The sequence below is a fragment of the Ranitomeya imitator genome, unplaced genomic scaffold (assembly GCF_032444005.1).
Source record: "Ranitomeya imitator isolate aRanImi1 unplaced genomic scaffold, aRanImi1.pri SCAFFOLD_313, whole genome shotgun sequence".
Lineage (NCBI taxonomy): Eukaryota > Metazoa > Chordata > Amphibia > Anura > Dendrobatidae > Ranitomeya > Ranitomeya imitator.
In genome coordinates, this window is record NW_027193963.1 from 287563 (window position 1) to 307781 (window position 20219).

Below are 20219 nucleotides of genomic sequence, written 5' to 3' on the forward strand. Positions count from 1 at the left end.
CAGACTTCTGCTCAACCCAATTGATGGTCCCAACCCCATTTATAAGGCAAGAAATCCCACTTATTAAACCTGACAGGGCACACCTGTGAAGTGAAAATCATTCCCGGTGACTACCTCTAGAAGCTCATCAAGACAATGTCAAGAATGTGCAAAGCAGTCATCAAAGCAAAAGGTGGCTACTTTGAAGAACCTAGAATATAAGATATATTTTGAGTTATTTCACACTTTTTTGTTAAGTATATAATTCCACATGTATTAATTCATAGTTTTGATGCCTTCAGTGTGAATTTACAATTTTCAGAGTCATGAAAATACAGAAAAGTATTTAAATGAGAAGGTGTGTCCAAACTTTTGGTCTGTACTCTATATATGTTTCATTTTTTTATGTTATATATTTTTTTCATTTTCTTTCTTTTTCAATAATTTGTGCCTTCACATGCTTTTCACCCTTCTTTATTAATTTAATTCATTTAATTTTTTAGCCATTTTGTGCTTCTGTGTATCGCAATCATTGCCGATGCATATTAGCCTCATAGTTGATATTTTCTGTGCTATCTTTCTATGTTTAGTCCATATATTATTCAATCTATTTATATCAATGAATAATTGCAATATAGTCGCTCAGGCTCACCTTTTTTATGTTGATAACAGATATACTGCGCGTACGCTAACAAATTCATTATGTGTTTGTATTTTACTGTCTGTCTGATCCTGGTGTTGCTAGGTGACGGCGCCCGCGCTTTTGCGGCTTTGTTTTGGGCCTGTGCTGCTAGACACAATTCATAGCGCGACCCGCGCACGCGTCACGTGGCAATCTCTGCATGCGCGATTGTACTTTCAACTGACTTTATTGACTATTGACGACAGACGGACACTGACAAGATGGCTGCTACCATGTGCTTTCTGTCTGCTCCCTTGCCAGCCGGCTTTCTCTCCAGGTGATTAACTTACTAATTGATATGTTTGTATATATATACACAGTATACAGTGGGGCAAAAAAGTATTTAGTCAGTCAGCAATAGTGCAAGTTCCACCACTTAAAAAGATGAGAGGCGTCTGTAATTTACATCATAGGTAGACCTCAACTATGGGAGACAAACTGAGAAAAAAAATTCCAGAAAATCAGATTGTCTGTTTTTTTATCATTTTATTTGCATATTATGGTGGAAAATAAGTATTTGGTCAGAAACAAAATTTCATCTCAATACTTTGTAATATATCCTTTGTTGGCAGTGACAGAGGTCAAACGTTTTCTGTAAGTCTTCACAAGGTTGCCACACACTGTTGTTGGTATGTTGGCCCATTCCTCCATGCAGATCTCCTCTAGAGCAGTGATGTTTTTGGCTTTTCGCTTGGCAACACGGACTTTCAACTCCCTCCAAAGGTTTTCTATTGGGTTGAGATCTGGAGACTGGCTAGGCCACTCCAGGACCTTGAAATGCTTCTTACGAAGCCACTCCTTCGTTGCCCTGGCGGTGTGCTTTGGATCATTGTCAGCTGGTACTCCATTACTGCTGCCTGCTGCTCACACAACCGCTCCAACATATGTAACGTTGAATTCTACCTGGTGGGTAGGTGACATATGATGCGATGTTCCGGAAGGCGGAATCAGTGCTGCAGAGCTGCAATGCGCGATCTTGCCATGCTGGAACGCCGCAAGTGAGCACACTCAAGGCGGACCTTGTGCAGCAGTGCATCAAGATCCGGATAGTCCCTCAAAGAACTCTGCACGACCAAGTTGAGCACATGTGCCAGACATGGGATGTGAGTGAGATTGCCTAGGCCCAGAGCTGCCACCAGATTTCGGCCATTGTCACACTCTACCATGCCTGGCTGGAGATTCGCTGGCACAAACCACACGTCGCTCTCCTAATTGATGGCATTCCAGAGCTCCTGTGCTGTGTGGCTTCGATTCCCCAAAGAAATTAATTTCAATACGGCCTGTTGACGTTTGGCCATGACTGTGTTCATATCGGTCGTAACAGGTAAGCCTTCACGGTTCCATGTGGAGGTAGACTGTGATGGCTCCTGCAGCAATGATTCAGAGGAACTGGAGTATGAGGAGTCAATGTGTACAGACTGGATTCCTGCAATCCTTGGAGTTGGCAGAACATGTACAGCGCCACTCTCAAGATCTGTACCCGGCTCCACAACAATTACCCAATGGGCAGTGAGGGAAAGGTATCCTCCCAGTCCATGGTTACTGGTCCACACATCGGTGGTCAGGTGGACCTGGCTACTGACGCGTTTAGTAGCGCATGTTTAATTTTTCCCTCCACATGCTTTTGCAGGGCAGGGACGGCTTGCCTGCTGAAATAAAAGCGGCTGGGCACGTTGTACTGTGGGACTGCCAATGCCATGAAGTTACGGAAGGTGTCAGTCTCCACCAGCCTGAATGAGAGCATTTCAAGGGACAGTAGTTTTGCAATGCCTGCATTCAGAGCCTGTGCTCGGGGGTGATTTGCTGAGTATGGGCGCCTTTTCTCCCATGTCTGTGCTACCGATGGCTGTAGAGGCCTCCTGGTGTAGTCTCACCGGATGCTTCCTGTCGCCCCTGTGCAGTATTGGGGGCCCCTTTTCTTTTCTGCCCTGTGACCCCTGTATGTGGAAGGGAGACCTGTGTATCTAATAGTTTAACAAACCTTTCTCTCGTTTAGTACTGGGCCCTGTCCTGGGTTCAACCACCGGAGGGAGCCCAAGAGCAGAATTCACAACAGGGGGCTGCCTATCCTTTGGGGATCTGCTCTGAGGCAAGATAGTATTCCTATTTCCACCTTTAGGGGTATTTAGTTCTCCGGCTGTGTCGAGGTGTCTAGGTTTTGTTAGGCACACCCCACGGCTACTTCTAGTTGCGGTGATAAGATCAGGGTTTGCGGTCAGTATAGTTACCACCTACTCCAGTGAAAGTTTTCATGCTGCTCCAAGGTAACCTGATCATAACAAAGCTCCCTCTGTAGGACTGTGGGTTTCGGTAACTGCGGCCTGCTCGCGGCCTTACAACTTATTTTTTCATGTGGACCTTCTGCTGCATATCTGAGTTCCAGCACCATTAGCTGGTTCTTTAGCAGTCAATCTTGAATAGGTCCCCCTGGGTTTCAGTACTGTCAGCTGGTTCCAGCCAGAGCCTTTGGCTTAGGTGCCTCCTTCTCAGTATCCGAGTTCCAACAACGTCTGGTGGTCCTTGGTAGTGCTTTCTGGCACGGGTACCTCCTGCTTAGTAACTGGGTTCCAGAACCATCAGCTGGTCCTCGGTAGTTCCATTGGCTCTTGTACCTTCTGCTACCCATCCGGGTTCCAGTACCGTCAGCTTGTTCCAGGCAGAGCCTTTGGCTTAGGTGCCTCCTTCTCGGCATCCGAGTTGCACCAACGTCTGGTGGTCCTTGGTAGTGCCTTCTGGCACGGGTACCTCCTGCTTAGTAACTGGGTTCCAGAACCATCAGCTGGTTCTCGGTAGTTCCATTGGCTCTTGTACCTTCTGCTACCCATCCGGGTTCCAGTACCATCAGCTGGTTCTCGGCAGTGTCTTTTGCTCTTGTACCTTCTGCTACCCATCCTGGTTCCAGTACCGTCAGCTGATTCCAGGCAGAGCCTTTGGCTTTGGTGCCTCCTTCTCGGTATCTGAGATCCACCAACGTCTGGTGTTCCTTGGTAGTGCTTTCTGGCATGGGTACCTCCTGCTTAGTAACCGGGTTCCAGTACCATCAGCTGGTCCTCGGTAGTTCCATTGGCTCTTGTACCTTCTGCTACCCATCCTGGTTCCAGTACCGTCAGCTGGTTCTTGGCAGTGTCTTTGGCTCTTGTACCTTCTGCTACCCATCCTGGTTCCAGTACCATCAGCTGGTCCCAGGCAGGGCCTTTGGCTTTGGTGCCTCCTTCTCGGTATCCGAGATCAACCAACTTCTGGTGGTTCTTGGTAGTGCTTTCTGGCACGGGTACCTCCTGCTTAGTAACCGGGTTCCAGTACCATCAGCTGGTCCTCGGTAGTTCCATTGGCTCTTGTACCTTCTGCTACCCATCCTGGTTCCAGTACCGTCAGCTGGTTCCAGGCAGAGCCTTTGGCTTAGGTGCCTCCTTCTCGGTATCCGAGTTCCATCAACGTCTGGGGTCCTTGGTAGTGCTTTCTGGCACGGGTACCTCCTGCTTAGTAACCGGGTTCCAGTACCATCAGCTGGTCCTCGGTAGTTCCATTGGCTCTTGTACCTTCTGCTACCCATCCGGGTTCCAGTACCGTCAGCTGGTTCTCGGCAGTGTCTTTGGCTCTTGTACCTTCTGCTACCCATCCTGGTTCCAGTACCGTCAGCTGGTTCTAGGCAGAGCCTTTGGCTTTGGTGCTTCCTTTCCGGTATCCGAGATCCAACAACGTCTGGTGGTCCATGGTAGTGCTTTCTGACACGGGTACCTCCTGCTTAGTAACCGGGTTCTAGTACCATCAGCTGGTCCTCGGCAGTTCCATTGGCTCTTGTACCTTCTGCTACCCATCCGGGTTCCAGTACCGTCAGCTGGTTCTCGGCAGTGTCTTTGGCACGCGTACTCCCTCCTGCCCAGCCTGGTTCCAGCACGCCAGCTGTTTCTGGGTAGTGTCAAGGTCACTTTGCCTCCAATACGTTGTCTAGTCAGCTGGTTCCAGGCAGAGCCTTTGGCTTAGGTGCCTCCTTCTCGGTATCCGAGTTCCACCAATGTCTGGTGGTCCTTGGTAGTGCTTTCTGGCACGGGTACCTCCTGCTTAGTAACCGGGTTCCAGTACCATCAGCTGGTCCTCGGTAGTTCCATTGGCTCTTGTACCTTCTGCTACCCATCCGGGTTCCAGTACCGTCAGCTGGTTCTCGGCAGTGTCTTTGGCTCTTGTACCTTCTGCTACCCATCCTGGTTCCAGTACCATCAGCTGGTTCCAGGCAGAGCCTTTGGCTTTGGTGCATCCTTCCCGGTATCTGAGATCCACCAACGTCTGGTGGTCCTTGGTATTGCTTTCTGACACGGGTACCTCCTGCTTAGTAACCGGGTTCCAGTACCATCAGCTGGTCCTCGGCAGTTCCATTGGCTCTTGTACCTTCTGCTACCCATCCGGGTTCCAGTACTGTCAGCTGGTTCTCGGCAGTGTCTTTGGCACGGGTACTCCCTCCTGCCCAGCCTGGTTCCAGCACGCCAGCTGTTTCCGGGTAGTGTCAAGGTCACTTTGCCTCCAATACGTTGTCCTGTCGGGTTGCGGTCGGGTTAGCCGACTCCATGGTGCCTGCAGTTTAGATGCTTCCTATGTGGGCTGCGGGATCTGGCAATCAAGGCTGGTTCCATAGTGCCAAGTGGACAAGCTCCCCCTGTAGGACTGTGGGTTTCGGTAACTGCGGTCAACTCGCGGCCTTGCAACTTTTTTTTCATGTGGACCTTCTGCTGCCTACCGTCAGCTGGTTCCAGGCAGAGCCTTTGGCTTTGGTGCCTCCTTCTCGGTATCCGAGTTCCACCAACGTCTGGTGGTCCTTGGTAGTGCTGTCTGGCACGGGTACCTCCTGCTTAGTAACCGTGTTCCAGTACCATCAGCTGGTCCTCAGTAGTTCCACTGGCTCTTGTACCCTCTGCTACCCATCCTGGTTCAAGTACCGTCAGCTGGTTCCAGGCAGAGCCTTTGGCTTAGGTGCCTCCTTCTCGGTATCCGAGTTCCACCAATGTCTGGTGGTCCTTGGTAGTGCTTTCTGGCACGGGTACCTCCTGCTTAATAACCGGGTTCCACTACCATCAGCTGGTCCTCGGTAGTTCCATTGGCTCTTGTACCTTCTGCTACCCATCCTGGTTCAAGTACCGTCAGCTGGTTCCAGGCAGAGCCTTTGGCTTAGGTGCCTCCTTCTCGGTATCCGAGTTCCACCAATGTCTGGTGGTCCTTGGTAGTGCTTTCTGGCACGGGTACCTCCTGCTTAGTAACCGGGTTCCAGTACCATCAGCTGGTCCTCGGTAGTTCCATTGGCTCTTGTACCTTCTGCTACCCATCCTGGTTCAAGTACCGTCAGCTGGTTCCAGGCAGAGCCTTTGGCTTAGGTGCCTCCTTCTCGGTATCCGAGTTCCACCAATGTCTGGTGGTCCTTGGTAGTGCTTTCTGGCACGGGTACCTCCTGCTTAGTAACCGGGTTCCAGTACCATCAGCTGGTCCTCGGTAGTTCCATTGGCTCTTGTACCTTCTGCTACCCATCCGGGTTCCAGTACCGTCAGCTGGTTCTCGGCAGTGTCTTTGGCACGGGTACTCCCTCCTACGGTATCATGTCCTAGGGTCACATAGATGCATTATTGTACATGGATGGGGGTGTTATCATTGTTGCTTTTAAATGTTTTTAGTCATGTTTGTGCTTTGGTGATAATAAAGTAGTTTTTGATATTTTTTGTACCTCGGGTGTGGACTTTCTACATACACATTAGTCTTTCCTCCAGTTATTGCTCCTCCTTTCTATGCGTTAGTAGCACCCTGTGATTATAATTGCATTTGAAATATATACTGTGGTGCACCCTGCCCTTTATTGTTTAGCCAGACTTGAAGATTGATGTTCACCAGAGGAAACCATCTATCATGAAGGAGCTGGAGCAGTTTTGCCTTCAGGAATGGTCAAAAATCCCAGTGGCAAGATGTGGAACGCTCATAGAGACTTATCCAAAGCGACTTGCAACCATTATTGCCTCAAAAGGAGGCTCCACAAAGTACTGACTTTAGGGGGATGAATAGTTATGCACACTGAAGTTGTCAGGTATTTTGTCCCATTTGTTGCTTACTTCACAATAAAAAAAACCAAATCTTCACAATTGTAGGCATGTTCTTTACATGAACTGATGGACACCATCAAAAAAACCCAGAAAGGGTTAAACTTGCAGGAGTGAAGTGAGGCGCCCCATAAGTGGAGAGTGGTCAGAGAGACTCGGAGGTAAGTATTCTATTCTTCCCATCATTCCCACAGCTGCGGAATTACATAGTAACAAACCTATACGGGACAATTAGCTGTGGACAGCATAATAACAGGAAAAAGTCTTAACTTTAGGGTAAGGTAATGGCCAAACATCTAAGTGCTACCTCCTCTAACTTCTCTCCAAAGGAGTAAGTCCCTCCCGCATCCCAGCTAAACTCATAGCCAATGTATCGTATTGTTGAAGTCATCCATTAGTACTAGGGGGCAGCCAGGGGCTTTACTAACAAAATTCGATTATTTTCTGAAGGACCGTTCCTGTGTATGGAGGAGAGATATAAACCGCATCAATAAGGATTAAAATATTATAGAATCTCCCCCGCAGACAGATGTATCGTCCCTTTTTAGCTATTTCTTGGTCAATACAGTGAAAGGGAATTGTATGATTAATTAAAATACTAACTCCGCGTGAATATTTGGAGAATGTTGCATGATAGCTCGAGCCCACTTAGGCTGGGGTTAATAGATATATATTATGCTCCTTCATGTGAGTCTCTTGGAGGCATAATATTACGTGCTGACATTTCTTCATGGTATCGAAGATCGCCTTCCTTTTATCAGGTTCATGTACTCCCCTTACGTTCCACGACAATAAGGTAATCTTTTTAGCCTTGAGAGTCAGCCTTGTGGAATAGATAGGGGTATTCCAGAAAAGGCTATCTCCATCGGTGGCATTGCACAAGATTAGAAGAACCACTCTAGATCTGATGTAAACCTAAACAGCAATTTGAGGGCCGGTTGTGCCCCCTTTATGCTTCAACATAACCCAAATTTCAACACTAACATTTTGGCCACTGCGACCATGCCCTAACAGGCGCTCTCTAAGGGACCAGGGCCTAAGTCGAAACCTTGGATGTAGCAGTCACAATGGGGGTAACCAAGCAACCTTCTAAATTCTCCATCGTTCTAAAGTAGCAAAACTAAAGAAGGATATTGAATTCATAGCAGCAACCCACAGGTGGGCCAGATATTACCTAGAGTAGGAGCAAACCATTGTCCACAGTTGTTTTTTTATTTTCCACGAACTGCGCACTTCTCTTCTGTACATCAGCAAAATAATCTGTGAATATGGAGATTCTTGGACCATTTATGGAGCTTCATAGGATGGTATCCCTATAGTGAAGTATCTTGGCCAGGACTGTGCATGGCTGACTTCCAGGCGGTAGTGGCCTTGTCTGCACCCGTTCCACTGCAAAGAGGGGGCTAAGAGTATCCTTCCCACACACCATCACTAGCCAGGTTTCAAAGAATTCTGTGGTCTTTGCGCCCTAGGATTTTTAAGGGACTCCAACAATCCAGATATTTTTCCTGCACGGGCGGTTCTCCAAATCATCCTGGTTGATGCGATTTGCCTCTGATAACTTGGTGTGTTGCTGCAAATCTTGCCTCATTGGAAGTAGGATGTCCTATAATTCATTAACGCTCTTCCCGAGGTCTGTGGTCCTCTCTGAGATACTGCGTATATCTTGTCTGACCACTGAAATGTTCTTCATAATTCCTCCTACCTGCAGCACCAGAGATGAAAGAGAGCTACTACAATCCCCAATGGCTTGCATGATATCTTGGGCTCTGTAGCTGCTAGTTGGCATGTAGGAGAAACAGCATGGACTCCCCGGTTCTCATCTGGTTCATACTCAGGCTGATCTGTAGTAAGCAGGTGGGAGAAGGAATTTGGGTCTGGATGAATCCCTCTCAACGTGTCATCCCGTTTCTTCCACTCCTGATCTTGCAAATCTTTCTAAACTAGCCACATCCTCCTTTTAGTGCTCACCCGCTCAGCTTGCACTCTCTGCCACAATTGTGTCGACCCCACCTTGTAGATTGCACTCCTGGCCTTTGAGCACGTTCCCTTTCTTCATGGCGGGCTCCGTGCCAGGGAAAAGGCTGTTTACAGTGTCCAGGCATAAGCAGGTAAGTATACCCGACCAGAGGGTGAAAAAAAGGGCAGCTTGAGGATCGTATAAGGATCTGCACACGGAGCTGACCGGGCATGCATCCTCTCACATCGCTGGCAGACCATGCCCCCACGGCAAGTGCAAATCTTAAAAATGGTGAGGACTGGTATAGTAGACCACAGAGTTTATGTAATATCGCTGTATAGACTGTGATGTGCACTAGTAAGGTTTAGCGGGAGAAGACACTCGGCGTACACACTAAACCCCATTCTCACAATACATTGAACATACTTTGGGAAAGCAACCACAGCCAATATAGCAAAGCCAAAGAAGATCTCCCAAGCAGGAATGAGATTAAAATGCCTTTATTATATATACACTTGGCAATAAGTAACAATGATAAAAGACACAAATGTGCACAATGGGATTATTTGTATAATAAAATCAATATGAATAATAGTACAGACTGACCCCTTGAAAATTATATCCTATATTATACTACCATGACAGGTTTAAACATCGCCCCAGGATGACATATATTATTAGCTGGATTTATATATAAAAAAAGACTTTCTGCATATATTGCAAGTACAGACCTATAGATACAAAATGTGCAAAATTGGTAGCAAATAGTAATTTATGTGCAATAAAGCAATATAAAGTGCAACAGGAGGGGGAAGGGAAAAAGGTCAATTATAACCATACAGTGTACTGAATATGTCAGTATATACACCTTATTATAACACGTGCACAACTATGTCAGAAAAAATAAAAAAACTTTTTTTGTGCAAAGAGAAAAAAAGGGGGGTTATATATACCCATAAGATATGCTGGATTATACCAGAAAGTGCTATGTGCAAAAAGAAAGTGTAAAAACTGAAAAAAAGCCACAATTGCAGGTTACACTATTCTAAGAGGAGTGTATACTAAACCATACTGCACAAAAATAGGTCTATAAGAAAGTATCAAATATATCTATATATTTCCAATAGTACTAATTATAGTGGCCAAAAAAATAAAAGAGCAGCTAAATCACCACCATAAAGTCACCACTGGCACACTCTGACCACCAGAGGGCCGGATACTAATCACTATGGTGTAATGCAGGGGGATGTACTTAAATCTTTAAATATACCTGTGAGGTCAGCTGAATCCCAAAGAAACGCACCCCGACGCGCGTTTCGGATTACTCCTTCTATCCTCTTAGAATAGTGTAACCTGCAATTGTGGCTTTTTTTCAGTTTTTACACTTTCTTTTTGCACATAGCACTTTCTGGTATAATCCAGCATATCTTATGGGTATATATAACCCCCCTTTTTTTCTCTTTGCACAAAAAAAGTTTTTTTATTTTTTCTGACATAGTTGTGCACGTGTTATAATAAGGTGTATATACTGACATATTCAGTACACTGTATGGTTATAATTGACCTTTTTCCCTTCCCCCTCCTGTTGCACTTTATATTGCTTTATTGCACATAAATTACTATTTGCTACCAATTTTGCACATTTTGTATCTATAGGTCTGTACTTGCAATATATGCAGAAAGTCTTTTTTTATATATAAATCCAGCTAATAATATATGTCATCCTGGGGCGATGTTTAAACCTGTCATGGTAGTATAATATAGGATATAATTTTCAAGGGGTCAGTCTGTACTATTATTCATATTGATTTTATTATACAAATAATCTCATTGTGCACATTTGTGTCTTTTATCATTGTTACTTATTGCCAAGTGTATATATAATAAAGGCATTTTAATCTCATTCCTGCTTGGGAGATCTTCTTTGGCTTTGCTATATTGGCTGTGGTTGCTTTCCCTTGGTACGGTGGTGGTTTCCACATTTCTCTCCACAGGACACTAGTCACTGACACTTGTAATTATAATTTTAATATTCTTTTAATATTCTTTTATTGATTTGTTATTTATCATACAGTGATTGGTGTACCTGGGGCTGTTACTTAATTGAACATACTTTGTGGTGTCCGGCTAGGACTTGGCACAACCTGCGGTTTCGGTACTGTATGACAGCATCCTGCATGGTTCTGGACCTAAAAACAAGTTTAGGTTGTAATAAATGGATTGTATATCGTTAGAAAAACATGGCTACTTTCTTTCTGTAACAGTTCCCATCTTTCCACACGTCGAGTGTGGTTTTGTAACTCAGCCCTATTCTCTCGAATGGAGCTGATCTGCAAGACCAGCCACAACCTTAGAACAAGGATGGCACTGTTTCTGTAAGAAAGCTTTCTGTAGGTTGTTTTTATCTGGAGACTTACTTGTGAAGCAGGTGGCATTATAAAGCTGGGAGGTGGTGGTGGTTGGTAGGTATTGATGACTTGGTTGGGTACAATTCGGATATGATCCATCTTCTTCTGGTTGGCTAGAGGAGCTAGCCGATCCTTCTTACACTGTGCAAAGGCGACATACAATGGCTTGGAGTCTACAATCCTTCCGTTCATCTCTGTGACCGCTTTGGTTGCTTCCTCGGGAGCGGAGAAGCAGACAAAACCAAACCCTTTGCTGCGTCTACCTTCCATCATGACCTGAAATATTACATCACCTGACATCCTTACAATGAAACATAGGAAAATAAATAGTACACCCTCACCTAAGAAGGTTCACGCTAAAGGGTCATTCCCGACATTGAAAGTTATCATCTACTCATCACTCTATTCCTAAAGGATCCATGGGGTCCCAGCAGTAAGACCACCGCAAATCCACAAGTTATCACCTCTCCTATGTATCGATGAAAACGTCTAATGTTGGCCATAAGTATAACCCTTAATGTTACGTAGATGAAAATGAATGTGAGGATAGAAAGAAGAAAGAAGCAGATACAAGCTGAGCTCACCTTAGCACTGATGATGGTGCCATAACGGGAAAACACCTGATGCAGTAGCCTGTCATCAATGCAATCTGCAAGATTGTTAATGTAGAGATTGACACCCTAAAATTAGAAGAAGAAAAAAGTTATTAAAAATGCAGAATTTTTTTCAAACACTCACACAAATTAAATACAAAGGGAGTGAAGTCACTCACCTGGGAACTGGTGATCCATTCTTGGTTTATTTGCTCGAACGTCCTCCTAACCTCTGGTTGTCTTTCCAACTTCTTCTGGGCTCTTCCAACATAAATGGCCTTACCATTCACATCTTTACCATTCATTTCATTCACGGCCTTATAGAAGTAGGAAAATAGTTACTTTACTCCCATACGTTGGTCACAAGAACAAGATCTCTCACCCTGAGGGATCAGGACACCATTTCCTACGGACTGTCATTTTTTGATCTCCTAAGGACAGGGTTTCATCCCATCCTGAGAGAGCTGATCTTCCCCTGGTTCTTTGTTCACATGGTGCACACCTGACTATTGTAGATTGCAAAATGATTGCAACCTATATTATCCTCGCCAGGAGGGGTATTCCCATCTTAGGCATTGATGGCGTAATCATCTGATGCTATCCCTGCCTGATAGATAAGGTTCCAGAGGTGGCACCCGATCTCAAGAAAAGGGGTCCCTCAACCTCCAACCTGTCTGGATGGCCAGTGGATGGCTGCTGCATCCAGGTGGAGAATGAAGAGGTGGTTGCACATGTACACATCCTTAGATAGCTGAGCACACGCACAGCCACGCCACTTCCCACAGGGACCCCTGTTTTGTGGGTATTCAGTAAATGTCTGAAAAAGTAAAACCCCCTTAGAGTATGTGCACACTGAGTCTTTTTGCTGAGTTTTTGAAGCAGGAACTACCAAGTTTGTGAGGAGTTTTGAGTCTCAGAGGAGGATTCAGAGAGTTTCCGCTCAGTGGCTGTGTGCATACATCATCTTTTTCAAGTGGATTCCGAGCGGAATCCATCTGAAAAAGTGTCTCAAAAGCTCTTAAAAAAATTAACATAATACACAGCAGTGTCAAAATCCATTACTCTGCCCATGTTCAGTATTTTGTTACTTCTTTTCACTGCTTCAGGGTTTGGAAACCTTGGAGCAATTAAAAGAGGTAACATGTTTATTCTCTCATAATGAAGATATAAGGGAGAAGATGTCAGAGCAAAAATAGGAAAAAAAAAGCCACCGACTGAAGTAGCTTCACCTGAGAAAAGTCGGCAGCTGCGCCAGAATCTAATGCACATAGGCAATTTCTGCTCCAAAATGTAAAACAATGCCGTAGGGGTATAGGCCCTGAGATCCCAACTAACAGTACAAAGGGGAATGCTGTCTCACGAGAGTGGTATACAGACTGATAAATGATTATTGCTGCTCATCTTCCACCAACTTAGACGGCCTACAATAACAGAGATACCAATCCTGACTCCAGATATTTCGTAAGTCTCCATCTCACTTTTAGGGCGTCCTCGTGTTTCTTAAAGCTCACAAAGCCGAATCCCTTGGACGTCCCATTTTGATCAGTCATGACTTTAACGCTCCGTGTAGGCCCTAAAGTGAGAGTATTGCCCAAATTTAGGTTTCGGAAGCTTTAGGACAACCCATATATAAGTCTGACTTCAGAAGACTGTATTGTGGCCATATTTTATTCTTTGTGTTATTGCTCGATGTCCCGACCCATCAGCGGGCCTCCTGGCCCAGAACGTACATCATAAATGGCTGCGATGCGGTTACCTCAGGTTATGAGACCCGCTGATGGGTCGGGACGTGGAGCAATAATACAGAGAATAAAATATGGCCACAATACGGTCTTCTGAAATAACCGTGATTCTCGTAGCTACACGATTCATATTTACCGTATTTGCTGAACAATTCCTTGAGCCGTTCATCGTCCATATTTTCTCCAAAGTTATTGATGTAAACATTAGTGTATAAAGAACTGGCAACAACTTCAGGTTCTCGTTTGTGACTGGACTTGGAATGTTCAATATACCTTTACAGAGAATGCAGACACGTTTATCCAAAATTGTTATTTACAAGCGGCAAAAAAACTCCAAACATTTAGCCCACTTTCACCCGATCAGTATTCAGTCAGTATTTGTAGCCAAAACCAGGAGAGGAACTATCAGAGGAAAAGTGTGATAGAAACACCTGCACCACTTCTGGATTTATCACCTGCTCCTGGTTTTGGCTACAAATACTGAGCGTGTGAACGTGGCCTTAGAGGGGTATTCCTATGTAGATATTTGTATATACAGTGGGGCAAAAAAGTATTTAGTCAGTCAGCAATAGTGCAAGTTCCACCACTTAAAAAGATGAGAGGCGTCTGTAATTTACATCATAGGTAGACCTCAACTATGGGAGACAAACTGAGAAAAAAAAATCCAGAAAATCACATTGTCTGTTTTTTTAACATTTTATTTGCATATTATGGTGGAAAATAAGTATTTGGTCAGAAACAAACAATCAAGATTTCTGGCTCTCACAGACCTGTAACTTCTTCTTTAAGAGTCTCCTCTTTCCTCCACTCATTACCTGTAGTAATGGCACCAGTTTAAACTTGTTATCAGTATAAAAAGACACCTGTGCACACCCTCAAACAGTCTGACTCCAAACTCCACTATGGTGAAGACCAAAGAGCTGTCAAAGGACACCAGAAACAAAATTGTAGCCCTGCACCAGGCTGGGAAGACTGAATCTGCAATAGCCAACCAGCTTGGAGTGAAGAAATCAACAGTGGGAGCAATAATTAGAAAATGGAAGACATACAAGACCACTGATAATCTCCCTCGATCTGGGGCTCCACGCAAAATCCCACCCCGTGGGGTCAGAATGATCACAAGAACGGTGAGCAAAAATCCCAGAACCACGCGGGGGGACCTAGTGAATGAACTGCAGAGAGCTGGGACCAATGTAACAAGGCCTACCATAAGTAACACACTACGCCACCATGGACTCAGATCCTGCAGTGCCAGACGTGTCCCACTGCTTAAGCCAGTACATGTCCGGGCCCGTCTGAAGTTTGCTAGAGAGCATTTGGATGATCCAGAGGAGTTTTGGGAGAATGTCCTATGGTCTGATGAAACCAAACTGGAACTGTTTGGTAGAAACACAACTTGTCGTGTTTGGAGGAAAAAGAATACTGAGTTGCATCCATCAAACACCATACCTACTGTAAAGCATGGTGGTGGAAACATCATGCTTTGGGGCTGTTTCTCTGCAAAGGGGCCAGGACGACTGATCCGGGTACATGAAAGAATGAATGGGGCCATGTATCGTGAGATTTTGAGTGCAAACCTCCTTCCATCAGCAAGGGCATTGAACATGAAACGTGGCTGGGTCTTTCAACATGACAATGATCCAAAGCACACCGCCAGGGCAATGAAGGAGTGGCTTCGTAAGAAGCATTTCAAGGTCCTGGAGTGGCCTAGCCAGTCTCCAGATCTCAACCCTATAGAAAACCTTTGGAGGGAGTTGAAAGTCCGTGTTGCCAAGCGAAAAGCCAAAAACATCACTGTTCTAGAGGAGATCTGCATGGAGGAATGGGCCAACATACCAACAACAGTGTGTGGCAACCTTGTGAAGACTTACAGAAAACGTTTGACCTCTGTCATGGCCAACAAAGGATACAGTGGGGCAAAAAAGTATTTAGTCAGTCAGCAATAGTGCAAGTTCCACCACTTAAAAAGATGAGAGGCGTCTGTAATTTACATCATAGGTAGACCTCAACTATGGGAGACAAACTGAGAAAAAAAAATCCAGAAAATCACATTGTCTGTTTTTTTAACATTTTATTTGCATATTATGAGGGAAAATAAGTATTTGGTCAGAAACAAAATTTCATCTCAATACTTTGTAATATATCCTTTGTTGCCAATGACAGAGGTCAAACGTTTTCTGTAAGTCTTCACAAGGTTGCCACACACTGTTGTTGGCCCATTCCTCCATGCAGATCTCCTCTAGAGCAGTGATGTTTTTGGCTTTTCGCTTGGCAACACGGACTTTCAACTCCCTCCAAAGGTTTTTTTATAGGGTTGAGATCTGGAGACTGGCTAGGCCACTCCAGGACCTTGAAATGCTTCTTACGAAGCCACTCCTTCGTTGCCCTGGCGATGTGCTTTGGATCATTGTCATGTTGAAAGACCCAGCCACGTTTCATCTTCAATGCCCTTGCTGATGGAAGGAGGTTTGCACTCAAAATCTCACGATACATGGCCCCATTCATTCTTTCATGTACCCGGATCAGTCGTCCTGGCCCCTTTGCAGAGAAACAGCCCCAAAGCATGATGTTTCCACCACCATGCTTTACAGTAGGTATGGTGTTTGATGGATGCAACTCAGTATTCTTTTTCCTCCAAACACGACAAGTTGTGTTTCTACCAAACAGTTCCAGTTTGGTTTCATCAGACCATAGGACATTCTCCCAAAACTCCTCTGGATCATCCAAATACTCTCTAGCAAACTTCAGACGGGCCCGGACATGTACTGGCTTAAGCAGTGGGACACGTCTGGCACTGCAGGATCTGAGTCCATGGTGGCGTAGTGTGTTACTTATGGTAGGCCTTGTTACATTGGTCCCAGCTCTCTGCAGTTCATTCACTAGGTCCCCCCGCATGGTTCTGGGATTTTTGCTCACCGTTCTTGTGATCATTCTGACCCCACGGGGTGGGATTTTGCGTGGAGCCCCAGATCGAGGGAGATTATCAGTGGTCTTGTATGTCTTCCATTTTCTAATTATTGCTCCCACTGTTGATTTCTTCACTCCAAGCTGGTTGGCTATTACAGATTTAGTCTTCCCAGCCTGGTGCAGGGCTACAATTTTGTTTCTGGTGTCCTTTGACAGCTCTTTGGTCTTCACCATAGTGGAGTTTGGAGTCAGACTGTTTGAGGGTGTGCACAGGTGTCTTTTTATACTGATAACAAGTTTAAACAGGTGCCATTACTACAGGTAATGAGTGGAGGAAAGAGGAGACTCTTAAAGAAGAAGTTACAGGTCTGTGAGAGCCAGAAATCTTGATTGTTTGTTTCTGACCAAATACTTATTTTCCACCATAATATGCAAATAAAATGTTAAAAAAAACAGACAATGTGATTTTCTGGATTTTTTTTTCTCAGTTTGTCTCCCATAGTTGAGGTCTACCTATGATGTAAATTACAGACGCCTCTCATCTTTTTAAGTGGTGGAACTTGCACTATTGCTGACTGACTAAATACTTTTTTGCCCCACTGTATATTACAAAGTATTGAGATGAAATTTTGTTTCTGACCAAATACTTATTTTCCACCATAATATGCAAATAAATTGTTAAAAAAACAGACAATGTGATTTTCTGGATTTTTTTTTCTCAGTTTGTCTCCCATAGTTGAGGTCTACCTATGATGTAAATTACAGACGCCTCTCATCTTTTTAAGTGGTGGAACTTGCACTATTGCTGACTGACTAAATACTTTTTTGCCCCACTGTATGTGTGTAGTATATTTATATTTATTTCTGTATATACATTGTGAAATCTCTGCCACTGTACCATTAATTGCAGAAAACATTTATTCGGATATATAGAACTGATTTTTAGTTGCAGACATTTTGGCAATGTTTGGATGTACCCATAAAAATTTGTGGCACACACACTGTCCTAGATACGTGGAGCCTGGTAGAACAGGGTCTGGGAACCCCAATTTTCCCTATAGCTGGCAGCGCGGTTATCCACCTTTGGGGACACTTTGTTTCTTACTTAAATGCATATATTCTTGGCTAAAATTTAGTTTTGCAATTGGGTTTCATTAAGAATGTTGCACCATTTGCCTTGTATAGCCTCAGTGTTGCTCTGTCTAGTGCTGGCTGCAGAATGGGTTAACTGAAAATCCAAGAGTGAGCTCATTCTAAGGCCGGCGTCACACTACCGTGTTTTACGGACGTAAGAGAGGTGCAGAAAATACGGATTGCATACGGTACAATGCTTCTCTATGCCCCTGCTCCTATCAGCCGTATTTTACTGATCCGTATTATACGGTCTTCTACAGCCGTAGAAAATCGCAGCATGCTGCGTTTGTCACCGTATTGCGCAAAAAATACGCCAATGAAAGTCTATGGGGGCCAGAAAAATACGGATTACACACGGACCAGCAGTGTGACTTGCGAGAAATACGCTGCGGTGTTAGAGAGAAAAGCCGGCAATTCAGCGCGGTGTACAGTAAAATCACACTGACAGGTTACAATAGAATAGGTAGAATAAATGTGTACACATAGAATAGGTATATATATATATATATATATTTATATATATGTCATTGAGACACATATATGTATATATTAATATTTCATACAGCGCTAGATAGCTTTAAAGCCGGTAATTCAATTGCCGGCTTTTGCTATCTCCTTCCTAAACCCGACATGATATGAGACCTGGTTTACATACAGTAAACCATCTCATATCACCATTTTTTTTGCATATTCCACACTACTAATGTTAGTAGTGTGTATGTGCAAAATTTGGGCGGAAACAATTGGCGTGGGCTCCCGCACAATTTTCTCCGCCAGAGTGGTAAAGCCAGTGAGTGTGGGCAGATATTAATAGCCTGGAGGGTCCATGGTTATTGCCCCCCCCCCCCCCCCGGCTAAAAACACCTGCCCCCCGCCACCCCAGAAAAGGCACATCTGGAAGATGCGCCTATTCTGGCACTTGGCCACTCTCTTCCCATTCCCGTGTAGCGGTGGGATATGGGGTAATGAAGGGTTAATGTCACCTTGCTATTGTAAGGTGACATTAAGCCAGATTAATAATGGAGAGGCGTCAATTATGACACCTATCCATTATTAATCCAATAGTATGAAATGGTTAAAAAACAATATCCCATACCTTCCGATGATCTGTCACGTCCCACGATGTAAATCCATCTGAAGGGGTTAAATTATTTTACAGGCAGGAGTTCTGCTATAATGCAGCTGTGCTCCTGCCTGTAAAACCCCAGCGAATGAATGGAAAGTAGGACAATGACCTGTAGTTACCTTCATTCGCGGTGATGCACCATCTGCTGGTTGTCCTCATATGACCTCGAGCGTGGGAACTTTTCAGAATATTTTCCCAGCCTCTTCCAGATGTGCCTTTTCTGGGGTGGCTGGGGGCAGATGTTTTTAGCCGGGGGGGTGGGGGGGGGGGGGGGGGCGAAAACCATAGACCCTCTCCAGGCTATTAATATCTGCCCTCAGTCACTGGCTTTACTACTCTGGCGGAGAAAATTGCGCGGGAGCCCACGCCAATTTTTTTCACCATTTAACCCTTTAATTTAATATCTAGAGCGCCCAAATTTTGCACATACACACTACTGACATTAGTAGTGTGTAATATGTAACAAAAATGGGGATATGAGATGGTTTACTGTATGTAAACCATGTCTCATATCATGTCGGGTTTGGGAAGGAGATAGCAAAAGCCGGCAATTGAATTACTGGCTTTAAAGCTATCTCTCGCTGGATAAAATATTAACCCCTTCATGACCTTGGGATTTTTAGTTTTTCCGTGTTCGTTTTTCACTCCCCTCCTTCCCAGAGCCATAACTTTTTTATTTTTCCGTCAATTTGGCCATGTGAGGGCTTATTTTTTGCGGGACGAGTTGTACTTTTGAACGCCATCATTGGTTTTAGCATGTCGTGTACTAGAAAACGGGAAAAAAATTCCAAGTGCAGTGAAATTGCAAAAAAAGTGCAATCCCACACTTGTTTTTTGTTTGGCTTTTTTGCTAGGTTCACTAAATGCTAAAACTGACCTGACATTATGATTCTCCAGGTCACTACGAGTTCATAGACACCTAACATGTGTAGGTTATTTTTTACCTAAGTGTGGTGAAAAAAAATTCCAAGGTTTGCAGAAAAAAAAAATTGCGCCATTTTTCCATACTCGTGGCGTCTCCATTTTTCATGATCTGGGGTCGGTTGAGGGCTTATTTTTTGCTTGCCGAGATGACGTTTTTAATGATAGCATTTTGGTGCAGATACGTTCTTTTGATCGCCCGTTATTGCATTTTAATGCAATGTTGCGGCGACCAAAAAAACATAATTCTGGCGTTTCAAATTTCTTTCTCACTACGCTGTTTAGCGATCAGGTTAATGCTTTTTTTTAATTGATAGATCGGGCGATTCTGAGCGCGGCGATACCAAATATGTGTAGATTTGATATTTTTATTGATTTATTTTGATTGGGGCGAAAGGGGGGTGATTTAAACTTATATTTTTTTTATTTTTTTCACATTTTTTTAAACTTTTTTTTAATTTTTGCCATGCTTCAATAGCCTCCATGGGAGGCTAGAAGCAGGCACAGCACGATCGGCTCTGCTACATAGCAGCGATCTGCTGATCGCTACTATGTAGCAGAACTGCAGGTGTGCTGTGAGCGCTGACCACAGGGTGGCGCTCACAGCTACCGGCGATCAGTAACCATAGAGGTCTCAAGGAGCTCTATGGTTACTATGGAGAAGCATCGCCTACCTCCGATCATGTGACGGGG

At 44.5% G+C, this 20219-nt stretch overlaps 1 protein-coding gene across 4 annotated transcripts in view; it reads right to left on the bottom strand.

The window, feature by feature from the left end:
• LOC138654452 (polyadenylate-binding protein 1-like) overlaps nt 1-20219 on the bottom strand; it is a 29672-nt gene that overhangs the window by 3686 nt on the left and 5767 nt on the right. For 2 of the 4 annotated variants that reach the window (XM_069743447.1, XM_069743446.1), the window contains exons 5-10: nt 13575-13711; nt 13175-13269; nt 11876-12013; nt 11688-11783; nt 11113-11379; nt 10736-10884 (exon numbers count right to left, since the gene is read on the bottom strand). In XM_069743447.1, coding sequence (XP_069599548.1) covers nt 10795-10884; nt 11113-11379; nt 11688-11783; nt 11876-12013; nt 13175-13269; nt 13575-13711 — 823 coding nt within the window. In that variant the 3' untranslated portion in view covers nt 10736-10794. Of the gene's footprint in view, nt 1-10716; nt 10885-11112; nt 11380-11687; nt 11784-11875; nt 12014-13174; nt 13270-13574; nt 13712-20219 lie in introns of those variants that run through there. The other 2 variants (XM_069743445.1, XM_069743444.1) reach the window with 2 other exon arrangements.